This window comes from Equus caballus, chromosome 1, assembly GCF_041296265.1.
Source record: "Equus caballus isolate H_3958 breed thoroughbred chromosome 1, TB-T2T, whole genome shotgun sequence".
In the NCBI taxonomy this organism is placed as follows: domain Eukaryota; kingdom Metazoa; phylum Chordata; class Mammalia; order Perissodactyla; family Equidae; genus Equus; species Equus caballus.
In genome coordinates, this window is record NC_091684.1 from 95287970 (window position 1) to 95314657 (window position 26688).

General features: G+C 58.4%; 2 protein-coding genes and 1 long non-coding RNA gene across 5 annotated transcripts; 2 read left to right on the forward strand and 1 right to left on the reverse strand.

The window, feature by feature from the left end:
• Positions 1 to 890: 890 nt before the first annotated feature.
• On the reverse strand, positions 891 to 6389 carry SNCG (synuclein gamma). 2 transcript variants are annotated; one of them, XM_070230041.1, is made up of 6 exons: positions 6308 to 6389; positions 5202 to 5478; positions 4331 to 4372; positions 3932 to 4059; positions 1419 to 1490; positions 891 to 1177 (listed from the first exon to the last, which is right to left on the reverse strand). In XM_070230041.1, the coding sequence occupies exons 2-6, from the start codon at positions 5320 to 5322 to the stop codon at positions 1157 to 1159; spliced, it is 384 nt and encodes a 127-aa protein (XP_070086142.1). In that variant the 5' UTR covers positions 5323 to 5478; positions 6308 to 6389; the 3' UTR covers positions 891 to 1156. The 2 variants fall into 2 exon arrangements, with proteins under 2 accessions (XP_070086142.1, XP_001500881.1); XM_001500831.5 differs by lacking the exon at positions 6308 to 6389 and having other exon boundaries at positions 5202 to 5955.
• On the forward strand, positions 6311 to 26451 carry MMRN2 (multimerin 2). 2 transcript variants are annotated; one of them, XM_001915615.6, is made up of 7 exons: positions 6311 to 6612; positions 15258 to 15386; positions 15477 to 15583; positions 15685 to 15765; positions 16501 to 16665; positions 16830 to 18548; positions 21399 to 26451. In XM_001915615.6, the coding sequence occupies exons 1-7, from the start codon at positions 6449 to 6451 to the stop codon at positions 21782 to 21784; spliced, it is 2751 nt and encodes a 916-aa protein (XP_001915650.3). In that variant the 5' UTR covers positions 6311 to 6448; the 3' UTR covers positions 21785 to 26451. The 2 variants fall into 2 exon arrangements, with proteins under 2 accessions (XP_001915650.3, XP_023504405.1); XM_023648637.2 differs by lacking the exon at positions 6311 to 6612 and adding an exon at positions 14453 to 14684.
• On the forward strand, positions 9093 to 11190 carry LOC138916729 (uncharacterized). The gene is made up of 3 exons (XR_011424070.1): positions 9093 to 9396; positions 9978 to 10168; positions 10389 to 11190. It is a non-coding gene; the product is annotated as an uncharacterized lncRNA (long non-coding RNA).
• Positions 26452 to 26688: the final 237 nt, after the last annotated feature.

The window sequence follows — 26688 nt, forward strand, 5'->3', positions numbered from 1 at the left end:
GGCTCTGGGGCCAGCCCACCTGCAGTCCCCAATCCGGGTGCTTCCTTGCCTTTGGGCAAGTTATTTAACCTCTCTGTTCCTCAGCTCATTCTCAGCGAAACTGGGATCATGCCAACTCCTCCTAGTAGGTTTGTTCAGAGGATTCAGTGAGGTAAAGAGTGCTGCACAGCATCTGTGGCCTGGGAGGAGCTCAGCAAATGTTCCTTTTCTGCTCTTTTCCTCTCAAGGTGGAGCCTTATGTGCCTGCATCTCAGCTGTTGTGATTTCTGATGATGCTTGACAGGCCTTCTCGGGGAAGGGAGGGAAAGCCCAGCTCCAGCCTGGAGGGGAGCTAGAGGCTGGGTGGGGCCGGGCGGGAGGGGCCCCGGGGGTCATGTCCTCTGCCGAGGAGGACGCCGAGAGTCCTCGCTGTGGGTTAGACTCCACATCTTTGAACATTACTGTCTGTTCCAAGGAGGGATGTTGGGTGTCGCTGTTCCCTGAAGGACACTGGCACCAAGGACACACGGCAGGAGGGCTCAGGAGGTCCCCCGCCCTCCTGCATCAGCGGGCTCCGTCCTGAGGGTGCGCTACAGCTCGAAACCTGGGGCCATATGGGTGTTGTGCTCCTGTGGACGGCGTGTCCCGGAGGGTGTCTGGAGTTGCCAAAAGCAGGGCTGTCTCCTCCATGTTAAAAGGCAGTGGTAGGGGGCTGCTGGGGACAGTGGGGGCGTCCCTGAAGGCAGAGTCTGCTCTGAGCAGATTCTAGAAACACCCAGGGTGTCCCTGGAGGGTACGTGGCCTGGCCCTGCTTCCCTGACCCCTCCACAGGCTGGCCCAGCTCCTGTTTCTGGGGGGGCCCAGGGGGCTTCATGAAGGAGGCCCATGGAGGAAGGAGGGGCTGGTAGGGCTGGGGCGGGGGCTTGAGTTTTATTTGGAATCATTAAAAAAAAAATTCACAGCAGCATCTGTGGGTCATAAGGAGTGGAGGGCAGGAGGGGAGGGAGGTGAAGACGGTGGCAGCAGCACAGGAGGACAGGCCTGTGGGCAGCCGGTTGTGGGCGTGGGGACCAGGGGCAGCCCACTGGTCACACTCTAGGGCCGGGCACTCCTCATGCGGGAGGGGATGCGTCCAAGGCAGGGGTGTTTCTCTGGCTCCACCGCTGATGACAGCCATCTAGTCTCCCCCACTCTTGGCCTGGGAGAGAGAGTGACCTTCACACGCAGCTCTGGGCCCCCACCCCTCAGTGGCCACCCTGTGTCGGGTGGGGACAGGAGTCATCCGTGCCCTCTGCCCTGAGGGGTCATTCGTGAGGGAGGCTCACACTCAGGCTCAGGGGGCTGCAGAGGGTCAAGGGGCTCCTGGGGGCTCTGGGAGTCCAGGAGGAAAGGAGGCTTGCCTGCGGACCCCCTGTGTTCCCCAGGAGCCCAGCTCCTACCTCCTCAGCCACCTCCTCTTCCGCTTTGGCTGCCTTGTCCTCCTGTGGGGGGGCAGGTTGCTCCAGGTCCTCCTGTTGGGGAGCAAAGGTGATGGGGGACCGTGCGGAGGGGGCAGGGCCCCCAGCTGCCCTGCACCCGGGGCCTCATCCACCCTGGCCTCAAAGATGAGCAGAGGCCCTCATCACCGTGCTGTGCGTGGAGGGCCAGGGGAGGGAGACGTGAGGACCAGACTGACCTGGGGGTGACAGAGCCACATGTAGGGACCCACGGCAGGGGCTCCGTCTGATGATGCCAAGTCCTTCTGGGGCTATGAAGTACCCCGGAGCCCAGCTTCACCTCCCCCCAGGCTGACGCCAAGTCTCTGGGCAGGCGTTGGTTGGGCCTCCTCGATGAGGAAGCCTGGTGGGGTTGGTGGGGTGGGTGGGGGTGGGCAGTGGCCTCTGAAGCCCTAGGCCTGACCCCACCTTCAGTGTCACTTAATCACATCACACACCCTTGTCCTGGGAGCCCCTAAACAGCCCTAGGAGGAGAGGTGTATCATCGCTGTTCACGTGAGAACCCTGAGGCCAGTGATCCAGCTCGAAGCAGTGGGGTTTTGAGAGATCAGCTCCGGCTTGCTCCAGGCTCATCCCTCTCCCCAGTAGCAGGTGTGCTTCCTTCTTCCCTTCTCCCTGCCTCCTGGATGGGCTCTGGGCTCCAGCTGGTCTGGCCAGGGCCAGCAGGGGTTATACAATCCTGTCCCACTTCCCATCTCCTCCTACCCCCCTGCATCCAGCTAGACACTTGTCTGAGGTGGGGGCCTGCTGTGGGGTGGTCATGAGCAGGGGCCAGACTGGGCGATCAGCTTGGACCCTGGTCTCACTGTCTACCTCTGGAGGGCCCTGCCACCAACATGCTACCACAGGGCCATCCTGCCCCTTGGTGGACTGCACCGTGGGGCATAAAAGGGGACCGAACTGTGTCAGCAGAGTTGGGGCGGGCTCTCCAGGCGAAGGGCAGGTGGCCTCCTGCCTGGCCCTGCTGCCCAGCGCAGAGGCGGGAGGCACGAGGCCAGCGGTGTGAGCGCTTGGACAGGCGGGTGGGGCTGCATTCTTCCACAGTTCAGGGAGGGGCTGCTGGGGCTGGTTTTTGGGTGTCACCAGGAAATGTTCTCCTGGGGTGGCTCTGGGCACTCCCCAGCCCTCCTAAAGGTCAGAGAGGAGTGCCGGGGCTCCCTCTCAGAGACCCAGGGCCAGCCTGGCCCTATCCCAGGGCCTCTTGTGCTGGGCGGTGGGGAAGGGAGGAAGGTATCTGCTGGGGGCACATGGGGGTCCTGCCCAGGAGCACTGATGATTGTGATGATGATGACGATGATAGTCACCTCCCTTTGTTGGGTATTCACCATGAGCTGGTGTAACTGCTTCACAAGGGCCCTTTGCCTGCATCATCGCACAGCCCAGGGAGAGGGATCCCCCACCCCACCCTTTACAGATGAAGAAATGGAGGCCCAGAGAGGTTGAGTAGCTTTCTAAGGTCACACAGCTCGGAAGAGGCAGGGGTGGGAACTGGGAGAGGGAGCAGCTGCCTGCTCCAAGGACACGGAGACACTGTACCAGCCCTAGAAGCAGATGCCTAATACTGCCCCAGAAGCAGGGGCAGGGAGGCCCCTACCCTTCCACCCACCCACTCCCCGAGCAGGGATTCTCAGTGCTGGCTGCCTCAGATGCCGCCCCGAGTGGGCTGTACCTTCCTTCCAGCCCCATATGAATCCCACTCTTTGGGAGCAGGTGCTCCCGCGCCGGGCCGCCCTGGGAACTGCAGAGCAGCCGTGGGACCTCGGGCACATTACTTAATCTCTCGGGGCCTTGTTTCCACACCCTATCTCATGAGACTTCGTGCCGATGAGCTGATTAAATGAGTTAAGAAGTGTAAACGGCTTCAGGCCGAGCCTGCTCCGTCGTGGGGGCTGGGGAGGCTCACCCGGCCGGCCTCCCCCCACCGCTCCTGGGCTCTGCCTCCGGAACGCGCACAGGCACGCCCACGTGCACACTCAGCGCACACGCACACGCTCACAAAGGCGGAGGTGGAGGGTGGGGTCGGAACCCTTCCTGCTGTTCTCTCACCAGGGGGCGCTGCTTCCCTGCTCCTCCGGGGAGGAGGCGCCAGACCACTGGGCCGGGGAGGGAGGCTGGGCCCCGGGAGGGCGGTGACGGGGCAGCTCTGGCCTGGTGTCTACTGCCTTGGGAGGCTGCCTGTCACCACGTGGGGCCCTGCCTTCACTAGCAAAGTGCGGTATCTCCTAAATGCTGAGCACCATCAAGAGGGCGTGGTCAGCAGCCCCCCGCCCCCCTCCCCCGCGGCCCGCCTTCCAGGGATGGGTGTGAGCATTCCAGGCGTTAATGGGTCTGCGAACACCCAGCACAGACCACGGCCCCTGAGTCTCCTCTTCCTTATGGTCAGCGGGGTGACGATGCCTCCTCCTCTCTCTGGGGCCCAGGGGCAAGGATGGAGCCGGGGCGGGGCCGGGTCTCACCTTGCGCACCACTCCAGCGGTGAGCGCCACGTTCTCCACCTCCTCCACGGCCTTGGTGGCCACGGTGTTGACGCTGGCGACCACGGCCCCGCTCACGGCGTTGGCCTGCTCCTTGGTCTTCTCAGCCACTGCGGGAGGACTCTGGCTGGCCTGGGTCCTAACCCTCCCCACCGGGGCAGAGCAGCCCCCTCCCAGGGCGCTGGAAATTCTGGCTCTGCGGAGAGCCTGGGCTGCAGCCTTTCCCACTCCAGGGGAGCTCTGGCGATGATGGGGGTGGCCGGCCCTGGGTCTAGCCTTAGGTTGTGGAGGGCCGTCCATGGACACCTTGGGACCCCAGTTAGGGTGCAGAAGTCCCTGGAGGTCCCAGCCCCCTTGTCCCCTGGTCCTGGGGCTCCTCACCTGAAGTCACGCTCTGCACAACACCCTCCTTGGTCTTGGTTCCTGGGGAGGAAGCGGAGGCGTCAGCCCGGGCGCTCCTCCCGGTGTTGGGAGGGGAGTGGTCAGGGGGCAGACATGCCACAGAACAGGTGGACCAGCTGTGGGGCCGGGAGCGGGTGAGGATGGTATCCGGGGGTCCCCGGCCCTTCAAAGGCCACTTCCTGCTGTGTCTGGAGGAAGTGGATGGATCGGAAGTGGACAGGACAGGATGGAGGATGAGAGGGGCCGGGCCTGAGGAAGGGTCTGGACCCCACGGGGTGTGGCCTGGACCTTGGAAGCAGCCGCAGGACAGGGCTCACGAGAGCTGAGTCATCCCCTCGGACTCCTCTGAGGAGCGAGCTGCGGGGCATGGAGCTGACAGGACGCTGAGTCTGGGTCTCTTCCCCCAGCCCCACCCCTTCCCTGAGTCAGGTGGGGACCTGTGGCCTGGCTGCCGAGCACCTGCCTGCTCAGCCCACAGCGGGTCCAGGCTCAGTGTGGCTTCTTCTCCGAGTCGAGGGGCCTGTGGGTGATGCCAGGGCAGGGGGACGCCGGGGTGCATTTGTGGGTGCACAGACAGGTGTGTCTGAGAGCTGAGTACCCCTTGCTGCCCTGCTCCAGAGTCCCCTGGGCCCTGAGGGGGACCCAAACAGATTCATGTGTGTGCAGGAGGCTACGTGTGTGTGCAGCACCACGGGGTGCTCCAGGGCCCGGAGACCCTTACTCAGCAGCCAGGTCCTCGACTCCTCCTAAAACCCCTCCCTGGGGCTGGGGGACGAGGTCAGACCCAAGGTAACCAGGTCCCCTGGGCTCCAGGCACCAAGCCGCCCCGCCCCGCCACGCCCAAACTCACCCACATACATGACACCCTCCTTGGTCTTCTCGGCCGCTTCCGTCACCCCCTGCTTGGTCTTCTCCACAGCGCCCACCACACCCTCCTTGGCGATGGAGAAGCCCTTCTTGAAGACGTCCATAGTGGTGGCGGGCAGGGACAGGAGGCTGGCTCTCCGGGCGTGCGGTGGCTGGAGCTGGCGTGAGTGCTGCTGCAGCCGCTATCCTTGCTGCTGCCTCTTATTGACGCCGATGAAATATTGATGATGCAGCGGCCGGCCTGCGGGAGCCCTGCCAGCCTGGAGGGGGGATGGTGGGGAGGGAGGGAGGGACGAGGCTGGCCCTCACCTTCCCCCAGGGTGGGGCAGTGGGGTCCAGGTCCCCTGGGCCCCTACTGGCTCAACCCTCCCCTCTTGCTCCCGCCCTCCCAGGAGGGGCTGTCGGAGTCTGGACACATCCTCATCCATCACTGCCTCTTTCACTCCCTGTCCTGCCCACCCACAGGGGTGGCCCCTGCTGGTGCTCTGGGGCCTGAGGCTGTTGTGTCTGTGTGCATCTGGGGCAGAGATGGGGCAGAGAGGGGAGTCGCCTTTGCTACCAGTGTCTGTGGTAGGGCAGGGGTCAGAGCCACGCGGGCCTGTCAGGCAATAGCGGCCAATCTCTCAGACTGGCCTGGGTGTCCAGCACCATGGATGCCCCCGTCGACGGCTCCCCCAAGGCCAGGGGGAGGAGCTGGGACAGAGGCGCACTGAGGGGTTCCCCATGCCCTGGCCTCTGGCGACACACCAGGTGGCCTCAGGACAGCTCCTTTCCCCTCTGAGCCTCCACCCCCTGCTGTCCCCACAGCCCAGTGGGGGGAGTGCTGAGCAGGCATGCAGTGGCCCGCTTCCTGACCACCAGCGTGGAGGGGCAGCAGGTTCCCTGAGGCCGCCCTGACCGCTTCCTGCAGCCCCACCTCAGCACTCCTGCTTAGTCCCATGGGGACGGGTTTGGTAGGGCCACCTCCCTGTGTCTCCCACACCCTCAGTGTCCCTGACCCTAGTCCTCTCAGGGCACAGGAACCGGGCTGTGTTGCTGGCTGCCTCTGTGGGGGCCGGACAGGGGGTGAGGGGGCCGGACGGGGCTCACCGGGTGGGCCGGCCCAGGCCACTTCCTCTCTTTGTTGTCCCCGTGCTTTCTTTTCCTTCTGAGACTTAACTTGAAGACAGCGTCACCGGCACTGGCAGTTTCTGGAGTCACTCAAAGAGGCGAGTCTGCTCCACTGCCAGCATGATCCTGATGCTGCTGCTGTGCCTGGGCGGGCCCCTTGGCTGGGGGCTGCTGGGGGCCTGTGCCCAGGCCCTCAGTAGCAGGTCCTCTGATTCACGCAGCCCCAGGCCACCTGGGGTCTGGAGGGCAGAGGCTGAGGACACCGGCAGGGACCCCACCGGACGGTAAGGAGGGCCTGGACCTTGGGGTAGGTCATGGTGCAGGACCTGACTCCTAGCTCAGGCTGAGCAGGGGTTCTCTGGGCCTCAGGTACCATCTGTGAAATGGGCTAATGTTATCGACCTGCTGGGCCAGCTATGAGGCTGCATCAAGTGCCAGGCCCCAGGCTCCTGGTCAAGGGGCCAGCCCCAGCCAGCCTAGCCTGGGCACCCCAGGGCCAAGCCTTAGGACCACAGGAAGTCCCTGCCTGACCTGTGGCAGGAAATGGACCTCCGGGTTGTACAGGGCGGGAGCACTTCTTGCCATCAACCACCTAGCATGGAGCGCTGAGGGGCTATGGTTCTGGAAGTTTCCAGCTGGCCTGGCAGTGGCTCCTGTTTTTCGAAGTGAGTCGGTTTTGTTGGCTGAGCCCTGGTGAGGCTGGTGCAGCCTAAGCCATTGAGGACATCTGTCCCCCAGCTCCTGGGGACTGGGTTTTGATCTGAGTGCCGGGGGACTGGGGCGGGGTCCTCAGCCTGGCCGTGAGAGCCAAGCAATGAGCAGGGACGGTGCCTTGCTCTGTCTCCAGAACAAAAAGGAGGCCGCGGCCTGAGCAACCTCTGCCTCAGTGTCCCTCTGGAAATGGGCGGGATTGTCTCACGACTGGACCAGGGTCTATTTTCCAGTGTTCCGTTTGTCCAGGGCCAGGAATCCTCCTGATGATGAAGTGCTGGGCCTGCGGGTGCCTCCGCAGGGTACCCCACGGGTACTGGACCTGGCATCTTGCCAAATGTGACCTCGGTTCATCCTCGCAACAGCTCTGGTTACAGAGGAGGAGCCTGAGGCTCAGAGAGGCTGAGCAACTGGTCCAAGGTCACACAGCTAAGGAGAGCTGGAACCAGGATCTGAGTCTGACTCCAGAACTCATGACCTGGTCCCTGGGCACTCAGAGGCAGCCCCAGCCCCTCCCCACTGCCCCACAGACTTGGTTGGGGCCACTGTGTGGATTTGGAGGGTAAGGGCGCCACCCTACACCCCCCGGCCCCCAGACTCTCCAATCTGTCTGAGACTCAGCATCTCACTGGCTTTCAGAGCCCCCTGCCTGGGATGGTTCTTCTGTAAGCTCTGACACTTCAAGGTGAATGCGTTTGTTGGACACTTTCCCGAAAGTGGATTTGACCAGAGAGAGAGCGGAGGGCAAGAGCAAGACAGGCTCAGCAGCCACCGTCCTCCCTACCCACACTCCCCGTCCCATGGCAGCCCCCCCACCTGACACAGTACCGGCTGCTGGCCCAGAGGCCCTGGGAGCTCGGGGAGGGGGGCTGGCCAAGGGGGGGGGGTGTGGGCCGAGAAGATGCACCCCGGAGAGACCCCACTCCTGCCCCACCCCCATTCTGCTCTGAGCTGGGAGATGTGGGTGACTTTTGGTGGGGTAGCTGGTCACCAAGCTCTGATTTCAGGACTGAGGACCAAGCCTTCTCTCTGCAAAGCCATTAGCTCCATGCCCCCATCTCTGGGCTGCCTGGCTTTCTTCCATGAAAGGGAGGATGAGGGCCCAGGTGGATGGGAAGGAGGGAGGGAGGATGGGAAGGATGGGAGCAGACCCTCTTGGCTGTGGGAGGGATGGCCTTCCCTACCCCAGGGACGGTGGGCCTGTGGACTCCTCAGGGGCTGCCCCTCGGGGGCCGCCCAGCCATTCTCCGGTGGTCCCAGTGTGTGCAGAGTGTGTGCAGGTGTGCGCACAAGGGCCCTGGCCCAGGAATGCCCCGGCAGGCATCCCAAGCCCTGGCCCCAGGGGCTCCAGGGGGGCCCTGCCACCTGCTGGGTCTCCTTCCCACAACCCACAAGCTGTGGTCCCCAGTGGCCAGTTGTCAACGCCTCCGGAGGGGCCGGTGAGAAAGGGAGGAAGCGCTGCGTGGCTTCCTGGGCTGATTGCTTCCGGAGCTCCTGGGAAAAGCGAGGCGGAAATGCTGCCGGCCTCCCCTGCAACGGGGGAGGGAGAGGGGGACAGGCGCTCGGCGCTCAGGCAGGGTGACACCATCAGTGACAGGCCCAGCAGACTCTGCGGCCAGGCCTCCTGCCCTGCATTTGCCCCTCGCCCCCGCTCCCAGGGCCACAGGGCCACGCAGGCCCAGATGAGGCCCTTTGCAAGGAGAAGAGGGAACAGAACAACTTGGTGCCCGATGTCAGGTCCTGGCGTGGGGGAGGGGCATGGTTGAGTGCTTCCCAGGTCCCCTGGGACCTGGTGGGGGCAGGGCCCCATGGGCCAGCAGTGTGTGTGTGTGTGGGGGGTTCTTCCTTGCTCCCTGGCTTCAGTGGGGGTGGGGGTGGGGGTGGGGATGTGGCCTCCTCAAACCCAAGACCTGCTTCCCGGGCAGGACTGAGCCCCAGGCAAGGTGCCCCATCTCCGCATTGTTGCGACAGCAACACTGTTCTCTCCACTTTACATGCTGTGAGACTCAGAGGGGTGGGAACGCCACCCAGGGCCACACAGCTCCTAAGTGACGGATCAGAGGCCGGGCCCACATCTGCAGGGCTGCGGATCCCAGACGTCCTCTGTCCTGTCTCCCCCAAGAGGGCAGGCGTGTAGGCGATGCTCTTCCAGACACCCAGCTGGCCCCGGCCACCAGCATCAGCTTCTCCTGACCCACCCACAAGGAGCAGTTTGTGGTTTTTGCAGCTGGGAGCTCAAGGCCCAGAGGAGTCATGCATATCGCTGAAGGTCACACAGGAGCAGGGCGGAGCCCAGGCCACCGGTCTCTGGGCCATGGCTGCATCTCCTGCACCTGTTCCTGCTCTCTGAGGCACAGGTCCTGGGCATGAATAGGGAGGAGCCCCACTGGTTGTAGTCACGCTCAGGGAACCCGGGCTCTGGGCTGGACACCGAGTAGACCTCCGGCTCCTCTGCCAAGGCTGCTTCTGGCTCAGAGACAAAGCTTTGCAAGATTCTCCCCTTGAGTGCTCACACTCAGGGCTGCATTCAGGGCCTAGAAAGCATGGATGCTGGGACCACGCCCTTCTCCCCTAGGAAGACGTAAGGGGCTGTCCGAGGGGGGTTTTCCTGGCTGGTTAAGAGGCACTTAGGAGTCCCAAGGGTGGCGGTAACTCAGGATGCTCGGCTAACAGCCTTTCCCCTCCCTCTGCCCCGGGGAGGGCCCCAGAGCGGGAATCTTCTCCACATTTCCAGGAGTGGGGGAAGGGCCTTGTTCAAGGTCACCCTGAGCCCAGGGAGCAGGAGGGGAGAGGAGAGCCCGGCTGTCCAGCTTCCACCTAGAAGCTCCAAGGGGTGGGCCGATTCCTTCCTGCCTGGGGTGGGACATCAGGTCTGGGCCATGTCAGAGGCCCAGGGCTGGCCCAAACCAAGCTGGAGGACCCCTGCACTCATTTCTAGGCCGGCAACTGCCCCTCTGCGGACCACTGGAAGATGAGGGCACCCAGCACCGCTTCCCAAGTGAGGGCGCAGAGAGGGAGGAGGCCTGAGACCAGGAGGCAGGCAGAACAATGGGGCGCTTGAGTGAGCTGGGCTGGGGGCGCCGAGGGCCAGCAAGAAGCTGCCAAGAGCTGGAGGAAACCAAAGCAAAGGTCAGGAATGTTCCCAGGGCTTCTGGGCCAGCAGCCTGTACTGTGCCAAGGGGACGGGGCTGCCAAGGGAAAGGGAGCGTGGGCAGGGAGAATAGTGGCTGCCGGAGCCAGGAGTTCGGTTGGGCAGGTCAGGAGAGAAAGTTCCTGGGTAGGAAGGGTGGGCAGCACCGCTTCCGGCTCCAGGAGCTCGAGATGGAAAGTCCTGGTCACTCCCTGGCAGGCTGGACCAGACCCGGTGCGCAGGCCGGCTGGGCCCTCCACAGTGGATCAGAGGCTGTGCGAGGAGTGGAGCTTTGTCTGGAGCCCGTGTTTCTCAACCTCGGCACGACTGGCTGATTCTTCAGGGGGAGGGGGCTGTCCCGGGCTTTGTAGGGTGTTGGCAGCACGGCCTCCACCCACTAGATGCCAGGAGCACCCCCACACTCCAAGTCTCCAGGGCACATCCCCTCTCCCCTACTGAGAACCACTGGTTTCGAGAAATACTTTTCCCTAGAATTGAGCCCGTGTTCCAGGAATTTCCAGGGGGCCCAGGGCCGGGGCGGGGTGGGGCACATTTTCCAGTACTTGGAACAGTCTGTGCAGGCCGCCGTCTCCCCCAGGGCGCCTGAGCTGTGGGCCCAGCACATTTCACAGACCACCATGAACATTCTTTGCTTCTGTCCCGATTTTGGTGTGCCTCCTTTTTGCCATTTACTAGTCCTTTGGGACTCCTGGGTCCCTTGCTGGGCTCTGCCCCACGCTGGCTGGTTTCTCAGATCCTGAGCCAGTACCCTACTGTTTTCATTACTTGGCTTTAGAGTCGGTCTTGAGAGCTGGATGAGAAACTCCTTCCTCGGTGTTCCAAATGTGTTCCAAAATGTTTTTACCTGTTCACCTGCATTTTCTCTTCCAGGTGGAAATTATTTTATTTTGAAGTTTCATTTTTATTCGTTACACAGTCCCATAGGCAGAGCTCAGAAGACTGTGGTCGGTGGGCCAAATGTGGCCCCCGACCTGTTTTTGTAAATAAAGTTTTATTGGAACACGGTCTGGCTCATTTATTTACATATCGTCAGGGACCGCTTTCCTGCTACAACGGCAGAGTCGAGTAAATGCCACAGAGTCCATATGTCCTGGAAAACCTAAAATCAGGGCCAGCTTCATGGGCATGTGACCTGAGTGGTGTCACAGGGCCCGTCACTCAGAAGGGCCCTGCACTTGGCTTAATCTCCACTCTTGCCCTATATTTTCATTTGCACTGAGCCCCACAAATTATGTAGTTGGTCTTGTATAAAGTATTTTCTATGTGTCTGTCCCTTTACAGAAAAACTTTGCTAACCCCTGGGTTAGAGTGGACCAGTTCTGTAAGGTTTGTTGAGACAATCAGAAGCCCCAGCCCCCTCTGGTCCCCAAAGGCAATGACTTTCAACTCTCGGTGATGCTTTGGGCATTTACCTCTGTATCTCTGGATAACATGCTTCTATTGCTACTTCTTGGGAAGCAGCTTTGTCTATGACTCAGCTGTCATTCCAACACGCACGCACACACATGCCCTTCCCATCCATCATTCTCCCACATTGTCATTTTGAGTACATTCATGCGACTATGCTTGCTACTTAGAGTTGAGACTTGAAAAAAACTATAAATCCTTTTCTTCCCCCTGTGCACTTTTGGTTTTCCCCGGAGTAAACAATTAGCTTCATCTTTGTTTCCTTTTTCTTAGTTTTCTGTCTTTGTCACCACTCAATTCCGGACTCTCGGCCCATGGTCCACATCTGCTCTCAACTCTCATTTGCCTCAGGTGTTTGACCACCTGTGTCTTCTTGGAGATGCCTCTCTGAGCTTCCAGCTGTCCTGCGGTCTGGACTGTGGCCCCTCACCCACTGCCCATCGTTGTCCTGGGGTCTCTCTTCACCATCCTCCTGGGGCCTCCCTTCACCTCCCCTCCCAGCTGGAACTCCCGTTTCCTGATGCCACACTGTCCTCTTTCTTGGTGTCCTCTCTTGTGCTGGGGAGCACTGCTGGCCCAGTGGTACTCAGCCCTGGGCTGTGCCTTAGAATGACTCACAGAGCCTTAAGTGCTGATGTCCAGGCCCCACCCCAGAAGCTCTCCTTTAACTGGCCTGGGGTGGGGCCCAGAGGCTCCTATTTTTAAAGTGCCGTGGGATGGTTTTGATGTGAAGATTTGAGGGCAAGATTGCCAAGTCTGCTCCAGCAGCTCCCTGCCGAGGGGTTCTGGGCAGGGAAAGGTTTTGAAAGCTGGCTTGTTGAAAATGTCTTTATTCTGCTCTCCCTACATGGGCTGGTAGTTAGGCTGGGTGTCAGATTCTCAATTGGAAATAATTTTCCTTCAGTATCTTGAAGGCACTTCTCCACTGTGTTATAGTTTCTAGTATCGCTATCGAGAGTGGTGTGTGGCTTGATTTTTCTCTCTGGAAAGTGTAAGGTCATCTTCATTCCTGGAGTTCTAAAATTTCATGACAATGCGCTTTAAGCTGAGTTTATTTTCTTCATCTTGTGGATAATTGGTGGGCCCTTTGAATTTGAAAATTCAAGTCCACTTCTGGAATATTGGTTTGATTTTCTCTATCAATGACTTCCTCCCTCTGTTCTCTTCTGGAACTCCTATTGTTTGGATGTTGAATTTCCAACACTGGTCCTCTATTTTTCTCAGCTTTTCTCTCCTATTTTCCATCTCTCTCTTTGCTCTTTTCTTTCTTTCTTTTTTTTTTTTTGAGAAGATTAGCCCTGAGCTAACTACTGCCAATCCTCCTCTTTTTGCTGGGGAAGACTGGCCCAGGGCTAACATCCGTGCCCATCTTCCTCTACTTGATATGTGGGACGCCTACCACAGCATGGCTTGCCAAGCAGTGCCATGTCCGGACCCGGGATCCGAACTGCTAAACCCCGGGCCACCGAGAAGCAGAACGTGAGAACTTAACCGCTGCGCCACCAGGCCGGCCCCTCTCTTTGCTCTTCTTAAGAGAGGAGTTTCTTTAACTTTACCCTCTAACATTTCTCTTAAATTTCTTTTGCATTTCTACCATTATATTTTTAATTTCCAAGGTGTTTTTGTTGTCATTCTCTGAATGTCCTTCTCCCATTTTTTTTAAATCGTTTCCTGTTCTTTGTTTCTTGGATGCAGTAACTTCTCTTATCAATCTGGGGCTATTGATGCAAATTTGGGAGACGTTCTCTTCTCCCTGCACAATCTTGGTTTTCTCCAAGTTGACTTTCTTCCATCCGCATCTTGACCTCCCTCTTTTGTAATAAAGATTCTCCTCAGGGTGCATCCTTGGATGTCTCCCACTCAAGGCTGGAGACTGAGAAGCTGTCTAGAAGCCGGTGTCTGGATGGGGCTTTCTGACCTGTTTGTCATAGGCGGCTCCCTGGGCTGTTTCACTGGGGGAAGCCCTGCTGACTGTGTCTTCAGGTTGTTGCTCCTGAGTGGGGTCATTGTCCTGATAAGCTTTTTCAGTCTGCTGTTGTGAGGGTAAAGCCTGGCTGCCAGGCTTCCGGGGGCCAAGTGGGAAAGCAGACTCGGGGGCTGAGCCCTGAAAACAGATATGGTCACTCCATCCCCCTCAGTGCTTGCCTCTGTCCTCCCCAGCAGTATCCCTGTGTGATGGGGTCTGATGGCCCCCAGGATAGAGATCCGCTCCAGAGAATAAAATCCCAGCCCCGAGAGCCACTCCATCTCCAAGACCCCCGAGACTGCCTCCTGATATATACTCACGCATGCGGCCATCTCTCTCCATCTCCACCGTCGTCATCCAGGACAAGCTGCCAGCATCTCCCACCCAGACCCCTGCCACCTAGCTCTTGCCCCTCCTGTCCCATCTGCCCCCAGGAACCAGGGTGGCTCTTTCCTGTCACTTCCCTGCTTAACCGCCCCCCACCATGATTTCCCATGCCTCCAGGTCACAGTCCAGCTCCTCAGCTGGCACTCGAGGCTTCTCTTTACCTCTGCAGCCCCTTTCCCACCCCCACCCTCTGCACCTCAGTGGGGCCACACACCTTGGTCACAGCTCCTGGTGCCAAGTTGTCACCTCCTCCTGCAGGTCTCCCGGGGCCTAAGCTGCCACACCAGCCCAGATCACCTGCTCTCCCAGGGTCCCTGAAGGGCAGGTTGGTCCCTCCGTGTCTGACTGAGTGCTGCTGGCCTTGGGCGCAGCGCGGCGCCCCCAGGACGTGCCGAGCTGGCCAAGCGTGGAGGTCGCTGCACTTGCAGCTCTGGGGAGCTCTGCTCTGGGCACTGACTGCCAGAGGAAGGGCCCTCCCACCCCTTCTCCTGTGCCCCTCCAGCCCGCCACCTGTCGTGACTGGGGCGCCATCCCCATGAACACTTCCCGCTCCGGGACCCGCGGCACACCCCGCAGAAGGTCACGGATGGAGGAGCTGCCTCCCAGGCGTTCAGGATGCTGAGTGCAAACCACCCAGCAGGACCGGTGTGGGTGGCCCTTCCCAGAGAAGGGACTGCCTGGCCTGGCTGCCGTCCCCAACTGTCTGAATGGCCATGATGGGGCACGGCCAGGAGGTGGGTGCCCTCCCTGCGGCAGGCCCTCTGCTGAGGAGAGATGTGAGTGGTCCTGGGGCAGGGCAGTGGCATTCACTGAGCACGTGTCAGGGCCAGGCGCTCGATACTCCTCCGCCATGGAGAAGGGTATTAGGATCCCCATCGGATGAACAGGGAAGCAGAATTCCCTAAGTGCCCGCTCAAGGTCACGCAGCCAGAAATTGCGAAGGATTCGAACCCAGGACTCCCCAGCCCAGCAGCCCCATGTGGCCTCCCTGGCACCAGGAGAGCCAGTGATTTGGCTGTGTGATGTTGGGGGTGCTGCTCAGCCTCTCTGTGTCCCCCTCCCCCCCAGCAGGGGCCGGTTTCTGGAAGGCAGTGGTGCGGGTGTCTTGCAGGTGGGGTTTGTGGAGATTTGCTGTGGCGTCAGGGATGAATAATGCAGAACACTCCCTCTCAGGCTAATGGATTCCAGAATCCACTGCACTGGGTGGGGCAGGTGCTCTGCACTAGCACCTGCTGTTGACCTCAAGGAAGGGTCGTGGGGGCCTGGGCGTGGCTCAGCAGCCCTGTCCTCTGGTTCGTTTTTTCCAGTAACTGGTGCTCCTACCAGAAGTCCAGGCTGGTCACCTTCATAGCCGCTTGCAAAACAGAGAAATTCCTTGTCCACTCACAGCAGCCATGTCCACAGGGGGCTCCAGACTGCCAGAGAGTCAAAGTCATGTGAGTGGGGGCAGGGCAGGGCGGGGCGGGCCCTTTGGCGACCCTGAGCTGGCTCACCCTGGAGTCGCTGACCTGGCTCTCTCCCCCCAGGTACCGTGTGGCCCACAAGCCACTGTACCAGGTCAAGCAGAAGGTGCTGGTCTCCACGGAATGGAGGTGCTGCCCGGGCTTTGCAGGTCCCGACTGCCAGCACCACGGTAGGGCTCCCTGTGGCCCCCTCCCCCTTCAACCGCTGACCCCAGAGGTCATGCAGCTCCTCTGACCTCCGGGGTCAACATCTGATGCCTCCTCTCTGCAGATCCCACTGGGGTCCCTGAGCCTGCAGACCCAGGTGACGGCCTCCAGGAGCCTTGGGACAACCCACACGGCTTGGAACCTGGTATGTTGCTTTCCTGGAAGATGCAGGTAGAGCAGAAAGAACCCACGTGCCCAGGCCCATTCTCCTCCCGTAGGGCAGTGCCATCTCTGGAAACTTTACCCCTCAAATCAGCAGGGTCCCCTCGGTAGCCCTGTGTCACCCTACCCCCGCCCTCCTGCCCCAGGCCAGTTCACAGGGTCCTCAGTCACCTGGCTGCTGCCTAAGCACATACACCTTTTCCCTTGACCCCACTTTCTGGAAGGATGGTTTCAGACGGCACCTCCTTTGCCCTTTGAACTGCACAAGCTCTCATGGCCTGGAAGAAGCCTTCCCACACCTCCCTTGACTAGGGCCAGGAAGTCATGCTGTCCCTGCTGTTGGGTCAGCACAGGAGAAGCGCCAAGAGACCCCATGTGTGGAGCATTTCAAGGCTGGGCCGAGGCTGGGCTGGTGAATGAGTTTCATCACTTGGTAAATCCTGTCCATCGACAAGGGCTGCCTAGAACCATGCTGAGAGGCCAGTCCCTGGAAAGTGTGCTCTGATCGATTAGTCATGTCTGCTGTGGGTGCTGGGGGCAGGGCGGGCTCCCTTGCCATGTATTTGCCCTCTTGGGGCTAAGGGCTCCTCAGCTCCTGCTCAGAGGACCTCAGCACACATCTCCTTGCCCCCAACCCCGGAATCTCCCTCTCTGTATCTCGCCGTCTGCCCAGCCCAGAGGAGTGAGCCCATGACACTCATCTTTCTGTGTCTTCTAGGCGCCCCTGCAGCAGAGATCAGCAACACCGTGGTGGAGCAGGAAGGCCTGCTGGGAGATCTCCAGAATGACATTCACGAGGTGGCGGACAGCCTTCCCGGCCCGTGGAAGTCCCTGGAAGGCAACTTCACAGCAGCAACGACTGAGGCCAATCAAACGGAGCTTGGTGAGTGGCAGACTCAGGGGCTGAGCAAGAGCCTGTTCACATCCCCGGGGATGAGTGAGAGGGGAGGCAGGAAGGCCCCGACCTCAGAGGACCCCCTCTGGTCCCTGCCTCGGGAGGGGTGGCTGCTCTTGCAAGGCAAGTGTAAAAATGCGTGTCTGTTGCAGAGTTTTCTGGCACATCCCTGGAGCACGTGCTGCCGTCTCACATTGATGCCTTCCTGCAAGTGCATTTCAGCCCCGTCTGGAGGAGCCTGAACCAAAGCCTGCACAGCCTGTCCCAGGCCATCAGAAACCTATCTCTGGATGTGGAGGCCAACCGCCAGGCCATCAAGAGGGTCCAGGAGAGTACTGTGGCCAGGGCTGACTTCCAAGAGCTTGGGGCCAAATTTGAGACCAAGGTCCAGGAGAATGCCCAGAGGGTGGCCCAGCTGCGGCTGGACGTGGAGGACCGCCTGCACGCCCAGCACCAGTCCCTGCAGCACTCCCTCTCCGAGGTCCAGGCCGATGTGGACACTAAGGTGAAGAGGCTCCTTAAGGCCCAGGAGTCCCTGGGGGCCAATGGCAGCCTGGTGGTGGCAGCTGCAGGGGCAGGGGCGAGGCCGGAGCCCGAGAGCCTGCAGGCCAGGCTGGGCCAGCTGCAGAGAAACCTCTCGGCGCTGCACGTGGCAGCTGGCCGCAGGGAAGAGGAGTTACAAAGCACCCTGGCCGATATGCGGGCGACGCTGGCCCGGCACGTGGATGAGATCAAGGAGCTGTACTCGGAATCTGACGAGACCTTCGATCAGATCAGCAAGGTGGAGCGGCAGGTGGAGGAGCTGCAGGTGAACCACACGGCGCTGCGCGAGCTGCGCGTGATCCTGATGGAGAGGTCGCTGATCATGGAGGAGAACAAGGAGGAGATGGAGCGGCAGCTCCTGGAGCTCAACCTCACCCTCCAGCACCTGCAGGGCGGCCACGCCGACCTCATCAAGTACGTCCGCGACTGCAACTGCCAGAAGCTCTCCTTCGACCTGGACGTGATCCGGGAAGGCCAGAGGGACACCACGCGGGCCCTGGAGGAGACGCAGGTGAGCCTGGACGAGCGGCGGCGGCTGGACGGCTCGTCGCTGGAGGCGCTGAGCAGCGCGGTGGCGGCCGTGTCGCGGGCGCAGGAGGAGCAGCGGGAGGAGGCGGAGCGCGCGCGGGCGGACGCGGCGCGGCTGCGGAGCCAGCTGCGGACGCTGGGCGGCGAGGCGAGCGCGCTGCGGGCCGCCGAGGCGGAGATGCGCGGCGAGCTGGGCCGGCTGCACGGCTCCTTCGCGGCCCTGCTGGAGGACGCGCTGCGGCACGAGGCCGTGCTGGCCGCCCTCTTCGGGGAGGAGGCGCTGGAGGAGATGTCCGAGGCGGCGCCGGGGCCGCTGCCGCTGAGCTACGAGCAGATCCGCGTCGGCCTGCGGGACGCCGCCAGCGGGCTGCAGGAGCAGGCGCTCGGCTGGGACGCGCTGGCCGCGCGGGTGGACGCCCTGGAGCAGGCGGCGCGGCGCCCGGAGCCCGGCGAGGCCGCGGAGCTGGCGCGGGAGCTGCAGCGTCTGGGCCCGGCGGTGCAGCAGGCGGCGCGCTGCTGCGAGGCCTCGTGGGCCGCCTCCCTCAACGGCTCGGTGGAGGGCCTGCAGGGCGCGCTGGCCGCCACGGAGCGCGGCTTGGAGCAGCACGAGCGGCTCTTCCACAGCCTCTTCGGGAACTTCCAGGGCCTTGTGGCGGCCAACGTCAGCCTGGACCTGGGGAAGCTGCAGGCCATGCTGAGCAGGAAAGAGAAGAAGCAGCGGAAAGGTCTGGAAGCTTCCCGGAGGAGGGACAGGAAGCAAGCGGATGCGCAGGTCCAAGGGCCAGTGCTCTGGGAGGCAGGTGAGTTCCTGGGCACAGGGGGACCAGGCCAGGCAAGGACGGGGCTGTCTGCAAGCAGCTCTTCTACCCCAGAGGGGCCGCAGGGGAAAGAAAACAGGATGCACCAGTCAGGACTCCTCAGGGCCGGCCTGGCCCTTGACCCACCTTCCTTCCATTCGGGGCCAGGGGCCTCTTAAGCAAACTGGAGTGTAAGGAGATAGAAGTCACAAGAACCAACGGTCAGAAGCAGGCAACGCCCCTCCATGTAAGCGGCCGAGGCTCCCACGTGCGCCCCGGCTGCCTGCCACTCTAACCAGAGAGCCAGAGGGGCTTGCTTCCCTGGCGTCCATGCCACACCTGCAAATGGCTCCATCTCCCCTCTTCCCGGCACCCCACTTCACCCCCGCATGTGTCTTTAACCAGCTTCCCCTATGTGCAAGTGAGTGTGTGCAGAGGGGCTGGTGTCACCTGCCATGGGTGGGCAGCACCCTCCAAGAGGTGAATACAGGGCAAGGCCTTGGGCCCTGATGGGCGCTCATTCTCTCTGCTAACATAGTTGACCCGTCTTGCTGCTCCGTACCTGGTCCCCGGCGATACCCTTCTTGGGCTTTGCCATGTTGGATCGTGACAACAGCTCCACGATGCATTGTCACTGCCACCTCATCTGAAACAGAGGCTCAGTCAGGGCAGGTGTCCTGCTCGCACAGCTAGTGAGCGGCACAGAGGACCTCAACCCGGTGAGGCTGTCTTCAGGGTGCTGGCTCTTCCCTTGGGAAGGGCCCTCGATGCCTGGTCTCTGCAGAGCCCTGGGGACCGCGCCTGGGAAGCTGGCTCTGAGGCTGAAGCGATGTGCAGCCAGCCTTCCCGTGCTCTCCCTGAGTGTGGCCCTGCAGAGGGGACCCCTAGGCTCTTGCTTCCACGGACTCTCCCTGCCAGGGATGCTGGCCACCTCCTCGCCCGGCCGTGGGGCTAAGTACAAGGTCACCATCTGGGCCATCTGGACCCTGGTGTACCCACATAGGAGGGAAGTCTGTGCCTTGCTGAAGCTTCCTCCCTGGCCTGCGCCACTCCCGCGGAGCCTCCATTATGGCCCCGAGGCCTGTGCCTCCCGGGGCAGTGGACAGAGCCCGCTCTCTTGCACCACTCGCTTGTCTCAGTTTCTCCATCTGCCCGGGGGCGAACCTGCATGGATGGCTGCTGGGAAGACGAATACACTTTGGGAGAAACCAGTGACTGTTTTCAGGGCGGGGGCTGGGGCTGTGTCCACTGACACTGACTCTGCGTTCTTCTTTCCTCGTGTGAGTGGGGCAAGGCCCCCTGCTGGATGGTTTAGGTCCCTGAGTTTACCACTGCAATACTTTGTTGTCTCAAAGAAATTTTTTCCTTAAAATTACAAATAAAAATTCCCCTTTATTTGTCTTGCAGAAAGGCCTCAGGGCTTGAATTCGTGCCCTGCAGGGAAGCCCACTCTCAGTCTGCCTGCTGGCAAAGCTGAGGCACAACACTTCGCCTCCTGGGGGTGGGGGGCCCCCCGCTGCCTGGCAGGGTGGGGGGTCTCCTTGTAAAGCCGAACCCCAAGCTGCAGGCAGGCGTGCCCTCGGTGCAGGCGGGGCCGGCCGCCAGCAGAGGGCGCCCGAGGCCGGCCTTCCTTCGGCAGGGCGAGCGCGCCCCCTCCTGGGTGCTTGGGGAACTGCAGAGCCAGCAGCGCACCTTCCTTGTGACAGTCTCAAACAAACGAGAAAGCTCTTATGAAGTAATTCTCAGAAAACCTTCCAGAACTAGAGAAGACCAAAACTTTGTCATTCACAAGGCTATTGCTGGACCGAGAGCCAAAGCGCTGCGGCTCTGGTTCTGGGGGCTAAGTCACTAATTGCTATGCAGATGGTCCCTCCTGTACACCTTTGTTTCATCCCCTGAGAACTGGGGAGCTTGGTCTCAAGGCCAGTGTCATGGCTGGAACCCCGGTGGGACTCACCCTCCCTGTCCCATCTCCTGGCCCTGGCCGCTCGGTTGGCTCCTTCCTTGCTGTACCTTCGCCCTCCACACATGGCGCGCTTCCTATGGCTCCATGTCTGCGTGTGGGCTGCTGGGCCCCACGCCTGTGTTCCCTCCGTCTTACTTACCCTCCAAAGGCTGGCCGAGGTGCTTCTCCAAGTGGGAAGAGCACCAGGAATCAGGAGCTCCGAGGACAGCCCCCAGTTTGGTAATTAGTTGTCATCTGGAGCAAGCTTTCCCTGTCTGGGCCTCAGTTTCCCCATCTGTCATCCCAGGGCTCTGTGCAACATTTTGAAAACATTTAAGATGACCAGCTTGAAAGGATTTTTCTTCCCCGGTCCCACCCCAGTCCCACCTGCTCTTTCCTTCTCTCTCGTAAGGTCCTGTGCCCAGCATCCCGGAGGAACCACCCTGCACCATTCCTTCCTTCTCTCACCAGTGTTAGCATTGTGACCTTGAGGATAGGTAGTACTTTCTGTTTCCCCGGGACATCTCAAGATCCCTAGCAGGTGGCAGCAGTCCGGGAGTCAGAGACCTGGGTTCCAGTCCAGCCTGCCACTTAATAGCCACGCAGCCTTGGACAACCAGTGAAGCACTCAAGACTCAAAGGTTCCTCAGTCAGGGGTGCTTCTCTCTCAAGGATGCTGGTAGGAAAAGGGATCGAATCAGAAAGAGCTTTAAAATGTACACCAGTAGGGACCAAAGACTTGTATTTTCCCTTCTCTCAGTTAGTGAAATACTCAGACTTGGCCGATCCCTCCCACCCCCCTGGGATACGTGGCCCCTGGGAAGATCTAGGTTACCCGGAAATCGTGACCTATTTCTGTTAGTTGGGTGAGGAACTGAGTCACTGAGCCCCTTCCCCCTGTGTTCCAGGCTCCCCTGTGGCCTTCTACGCCAGCCTTTCAGAAGGGACTGCTGCCCTGCAGACAGTGAAGTTCAACGCCACTTACGTCAACACTGGCGGCAGCTACTTCGCTGAACACGGCTACTTCCGGGCCCCTGAGCGTGGGGTCTACTTCTTTGCTGTGAGCATTGAATTTGGCCCAGGGCCGGGCGCCGGGCAGCTGGTGTTTGGAGGCCACCATCGGACCCCTGTCTGTACCAGCGCGGAGCAGAGGGACGGGGGCACGGCCACAACCTTCGCTATGGCCGAGCTGCAGAAGGGTGAGAGAGTGTGGTTCGAGGTAACCCAAGGATCGGTAATAAAGAGAAGCCCGTCGGGCACTGCATTTGGGGGTTTCCTGATGTTCAAGACCTGAACTCTCGGCACAGCTCTGACCAGACATCGTGGACTCGCCCGGCTCTCCCGGGCCTGGGACTCTGGCCAGGGTCGGTCTGGAGCCCATGCAGTTGGTCCAGCTTGTCCCTGGAAATCTTGTGCAAAGACAGTGTGGTATAGGTGGCCTCCCTCTAGACGCACTGGGTTGGCTACTTCTCAATGATGAGCAGGACCGGGATGCTCCTCTCTGGGCAGGACCTGGCCCCGGGAGGCGTGAACGTCGGCTTCGCGCCTCCTGAGGCAGACGGCTGGGATTCCAGCTCTCTGCCCCACCGTCTTCCACAGCTTCTTTGCTGTTTTGCTCCTCTTGTGGTTGGGAACATCCGTACACTTTAAACCTTTCTCCCTAATCTTACACTCGAAAACCATTTTTTTTCCTGGGAGGCATATGTTTAAAATGGATTTTGGATGATATTGGAAACCAGTCTGCACTCACTACGGGGCAGTGGGAGAAAAGCAGCCTGTTCGCTCTCTGTCGGTCGGAAATGGACATAAAGGCCTGGCTGAGGTAACCAAGGGAAGCACCATTAGTGCCTTTGGCTTAGTTTTAGTCCTCCCTTGAATTTACCTGTAATTTTCATTTCACTTCTTTTTCTTCTTGCCAAGAAATGCCAAACACCAACTAAAACGTATGCAGCCTTCATCTTGTTTCCTTCCTCCCGTGGCTCGTGACCACCCTAATTCTCGTTAGCATCTCTGACCAGGAAGGGAGCTGAGGGGGGCAGGGAGGCACGACTGTCAACATCCCCCTCAGGTATCAACTTTGGAATAAAGTGATGCCCTTCGAACCTCTGTCTGGTTTACTCATGGAGAGCAGAAAGATTTGGTGAAGTAGGTAGAAATATGGGACAAAATGAAACTATTTGGGATAAATGTGACTTTCATGATTTCAGGCCATATTTGACTTCACAGTTTTACTTACTTCTACATACAACACGTGGAGGCCTTCACAGTGGGCAGTGACATGACTATCTGACCAGACTGTACAGCTCGTGTTGCAATTACTCCCGTAACACCAAGACATACGTGGTTTTTGAAAAGCTGCAGATCCTTGAGCGAACAGGCTTGAGAAAGCCGTCATCAGCTGCCAGAAAATGTTTTGATTTTGGCGGTAGGCATTCAATATTTGTGGAACATACTCTTTTCCATAAGGAAATCAGACTGGACTGGGCTCTGAACAAGGACGGGAGCTGGCTGTCAGGGTTCACAAGGTTACCAGTCCTTCTCATGGTTTTCTAGGGGTCATTAATTCAAGTAATTGTCCCTCAGAACTGATTTCCCACTAAGCTTGGCGTGCTCAACGTGCTCAAGCATCAGTGTTGAAAGGACAGTGTGTCAGGCCACTCTGCCACTGACGTTTGACCTCAGGGTGAATGACAACCTGACTTTTTCCATCTGTAGAATGAGGTGGTTAGTGGACCAGCTCTCACGAAGTATCCTGGTATTTTATCATCTCGACCACATGGTCGACTCTTGCCAACCTGCCCTTCAGTCTGGCCAGGGCCCCTGGCCCAGCACAGCTCTCAGCTGCCAAGACCAATCCCGACCCAAAGCATGATGAATCTGTGCCACCGCTGACCCAAGACTGGAAGGCCAGCGCCAGGTCACTCTCGCTGCTGGAAAAGCCCACGCTGTCCTCTTTCTGCTCGATTTTGCTATTCCTGGGCCGGCTGTGCTGAGGACTAAGTGGAACACGAGGGTAATGCCGTCTTACTATTTACAATTTTCGCTGGAACTTACTGCACAAAAGAAGCAGAGCACAGGGGCTCTCCCCCACAGGGGGCCCCTGTCCTCCAGCCCCCACAAGGCCGGCGCCCTCCAACAGGAAGGTTTAAATGGAAGAGCTAAGTGTAGACTCTGCCAGCAGCATGGACGAGTCACTCCTGAGAAGTTTCTGGGATGAGAACTAGACGAACCATGATTCTTTAAAAAGAGGGTGCTTTCTGTGCAACAAAACCAATTTCACCAAACTTTAATATCAAGCTTAAGGGCACATTTTCTGTTGAGACAGTTTTATAATTCGGACCCCAGGTTAGCAAGAATTCTTCAGTTTGTTTGATAAACTTCTTATCTTCACTAAGCATCTAATATCTCTGAGTGGAGAGTCGTTTTCGGTGCCTTCCAAGCAGAGCCCCCATGACCCAGGCCAATGGTAAAACATCCTTCATTAGCAGCATCCAGAGTAAGACAATGGACTGAGCACAGAGTGGTATCATACCTCCCCAAAACTGACGGGGAAATCCTATATAAAAATATTCAACAGTGTCACTGAAAAACATGAAAGGTACCATAAGCAGATCAGGAGATTTCAGTTAATTCCTGAAAAAGAGGAGGGAAAGGGATCCAGTATAAAATGCAACAGCAAGAGGAAACCATAAGCCAAGACATCTAAGGCTGTGGGAGAGACGGGAGTGACTTCCAGGGAGCCCCAAGCTCACAGCGCCTGACACACGTGGGGGCATGTGCGGAGGATGGGCAGTCGAGGCAGCAGGTGGTCAGTCCCCACTGGCCCTTGCCTGTGCTAAGCAGCCAGCAGCAGTGGCCTCTGCCTCGAGCCCGGGCAGCGCAGGGCAATCCTGACCCCAGTTCCAGGGCCGAGACAGCCTCTGCGGAGGGAGGAAGCTCCCACGCCCAGACAACATGTGTAACCCTGTTGAAACCAAGACCCACGGGAGTCAGGCCAGAGATGTATCTCCACCCCACACAGGATGTCCAAGTAACTCCTGACCTCCTCCCCTTTGTTTCAGAAGCACTGTGAAGAGGATATAGGGTCTTTAAAAAAGGTTTCTTAAAAGTCCCTTTTCTTCTCATGCTCTGAAGCTCCTCTGGTATCTCATGTTTATCTTGAAAACATCAGTAACTTCTCCCAGCTCCAGCCTGAGCACCATTCCTCCACCCTCCTCCATCAAGAAAGCTTCCCCAAAGCCTGGCCGGACACTGACAGACTCTTTCAGGGGGATGGAGGAGGTAAGGAAGTGGACGGGGAAAGCCTGAATCCTCCTGAGTCGGCAAGAAGAGAGGAAAGGAGTCTTTCTTCTTGCTGTTAGAACGAACAGCTATTGTCCCATCACTCCTGATCACACAGGAAGCTGAGGAACACAGGACTGAGGTGAGCAGGCGTTCACTAATACAAAGGTGAGCGGCTCCCCCAAACTGCCAAACGTTTGAGGAAAACTAGTGTCAGGAATGAGAGGATCCAAAATTTGGAAGATTTTGGAATCTATAAATCTCTAGAAACAATATAGAAAATTGGAAATTTAAACCTTGATTATTTGCCACCCAGATCCTAGTTTCTAAATACCGTCCTCCCTAAAAGGAACCAGAGTGCCTTGGAGAAATGGCTGGCTCCACGGCCGGGGCAAGGAAATTACCAGATAAGCCTGGAATATCTTAATCAGCCAAAAAGAGGTGCTTAAAAAATGATGGGCACATGTCAAAAGGACTCAGGAGCCAGCCTGATGAACTCCAGTAGCCAAGTCTGGGTCATTTGAGCATCAAAACAGATAATGACCTGAGCCAGCCCCGATGGCCTAGAGGTTAAAGTTCGGTGCTCTCACTGCTTCGGTAGCCTGGATTTGGTTCCGGAGCAGAACCACACCATTTGTCTGTCAGTAGCCATGCTGTGGTGGCGGCTCATGTAGAAGAACTAGGAGTTACAAATAGAACATACAACTATGTACTGGGGTGTGGGGAGGAAAATAAAAAGTATTAAAAACCCCCACAAATAATGACCTAATAGACTATAACTCATTGAATAAAATAAGAATCCATGATTCCATACTACTACTAAAAAAGTAAATGAGAAGGGAAGCCCTCTCCCTTATAGCAGAATGCCACTTAATAAATGTGGATGTGATAATGGAATTAGAACACCATTCCTTTGTAACCACTGATTCACATAAGGATGCTAACACATAGTCTCAAAGTATCGCCCATAACATACTAATTACAAAAGGAAACAATGCCTGCACGGTAAAAAAAAAAAAAGGTGAGTCCTGCCTTAAGGGACCAACAATGACAGCATCCATAACAGGACACCCTGAGGTCATGGCCTCCTGACGGGATGCCCTGAGGAGGACATCACGTCCACAAAGTCACTGGCCTTCCCTCTAGAACAGGTCAGTATCACAAGGGACGAAAGCTACAGAACTGCTTCTGATTAAAGGAGGAGAAGGCGGCGACAGGACAACTAAACACAGTGCAAGGTCCTAGACAGATTCTAGACCAGGAGAACGTGCTCTCAAGGACTTTATTAGAACAACTGGCAAAAGGTGAGTAAGGTCTACAGATTGTGGTACTGCTGAGAACTGTCATGGCGTCAATGTTAGCCTTCCTGGGGCTGGTAATTGTACATACGTGGTATGTAACAGAACATCCCGGAAGTATTGCGAGACTGAGGCATGAGGTGTCATTTACTCCAAGCAGTTCAGACAAAAGTATGTGTATGCATGTGTGTGTGTACACAAACCTTCCAAGATGAGCCTTTGTAATTCTTGTAAACACACACACACACAGAATGACAAGGCAACTGTGGCCAAATCTAACAGTTTATGAATCTGGGTGAAGGGTTAATGGTATTCTTTATACTATTTTTGCAACTTTTCTGGAAGTCTGAAATTATTTCAAAATAAAAAAGTTAAAATAAAATTTGGTTGCTGAAATAAAAAACCTCAATAGATGGGCCGAAAAGCAGAAGGTAGGATGCAACACATGAGAGACATGTTAAGAAATAGGGGAACGTCTGGGAGACCTACTAATTGTCTAATGGAAGTCCCAGAAAAAGGAGAAGGGAAGGGAGGAAGTAAAGAAGGAACAGAGAAAAGTTCCCAGATCCAAGGAAAGATTAAAAGGACCCAATTAGTACTGAATAACAGAATGAATGTA

Bases quoted from the DNA above. Each gene is read 5' to 3' on its own strand.
- SNCG (XM_070230041.1), bottom strand. From the start codon at position 5,322: ATGGACGTCTTCAAGAAGGGCTTCTCCATCGCCAAGGAGGGTGTGGTG. The intron at 4,060-4,330 runs GTGAGGAGCCCC...GTCCTCCCGCAG, and splicing joins TGTGCAGAGCGTGACTTCAG to TGGCTGAGAAGACCAAGGAG. The intron at 1,491-3,931 runs GTGAGACCCGGC...GCTCCCCAACAG, and splicing joins CCGCTGGAGTGGTGCGCAAG to GAGGACCTGGAGCAACCTGC.
- MMRN2 (XM_001915615.6), top strand. From the start codon at position 6,449: ATGATCCTGATGCTGCTGCTGTGCCTGGGCGGGCCCCTTGGCTGGGGG. The intron at 16,666-16,829 runs GTGAGTGGCAGA...TGTCTGTTGCAG, and splicing joins GGCCAATCAAACGGAGCTTG to AGTTTTCTGGCACATCCCTG. The intron at 18,549-21,398 runs GTGAGTTCCTGG...CCTGTGTTCCAG, and splicing joins GCCAGTGCTCTGGGAGGCAG to GCTCCCCTGTGGCCTTCTAC.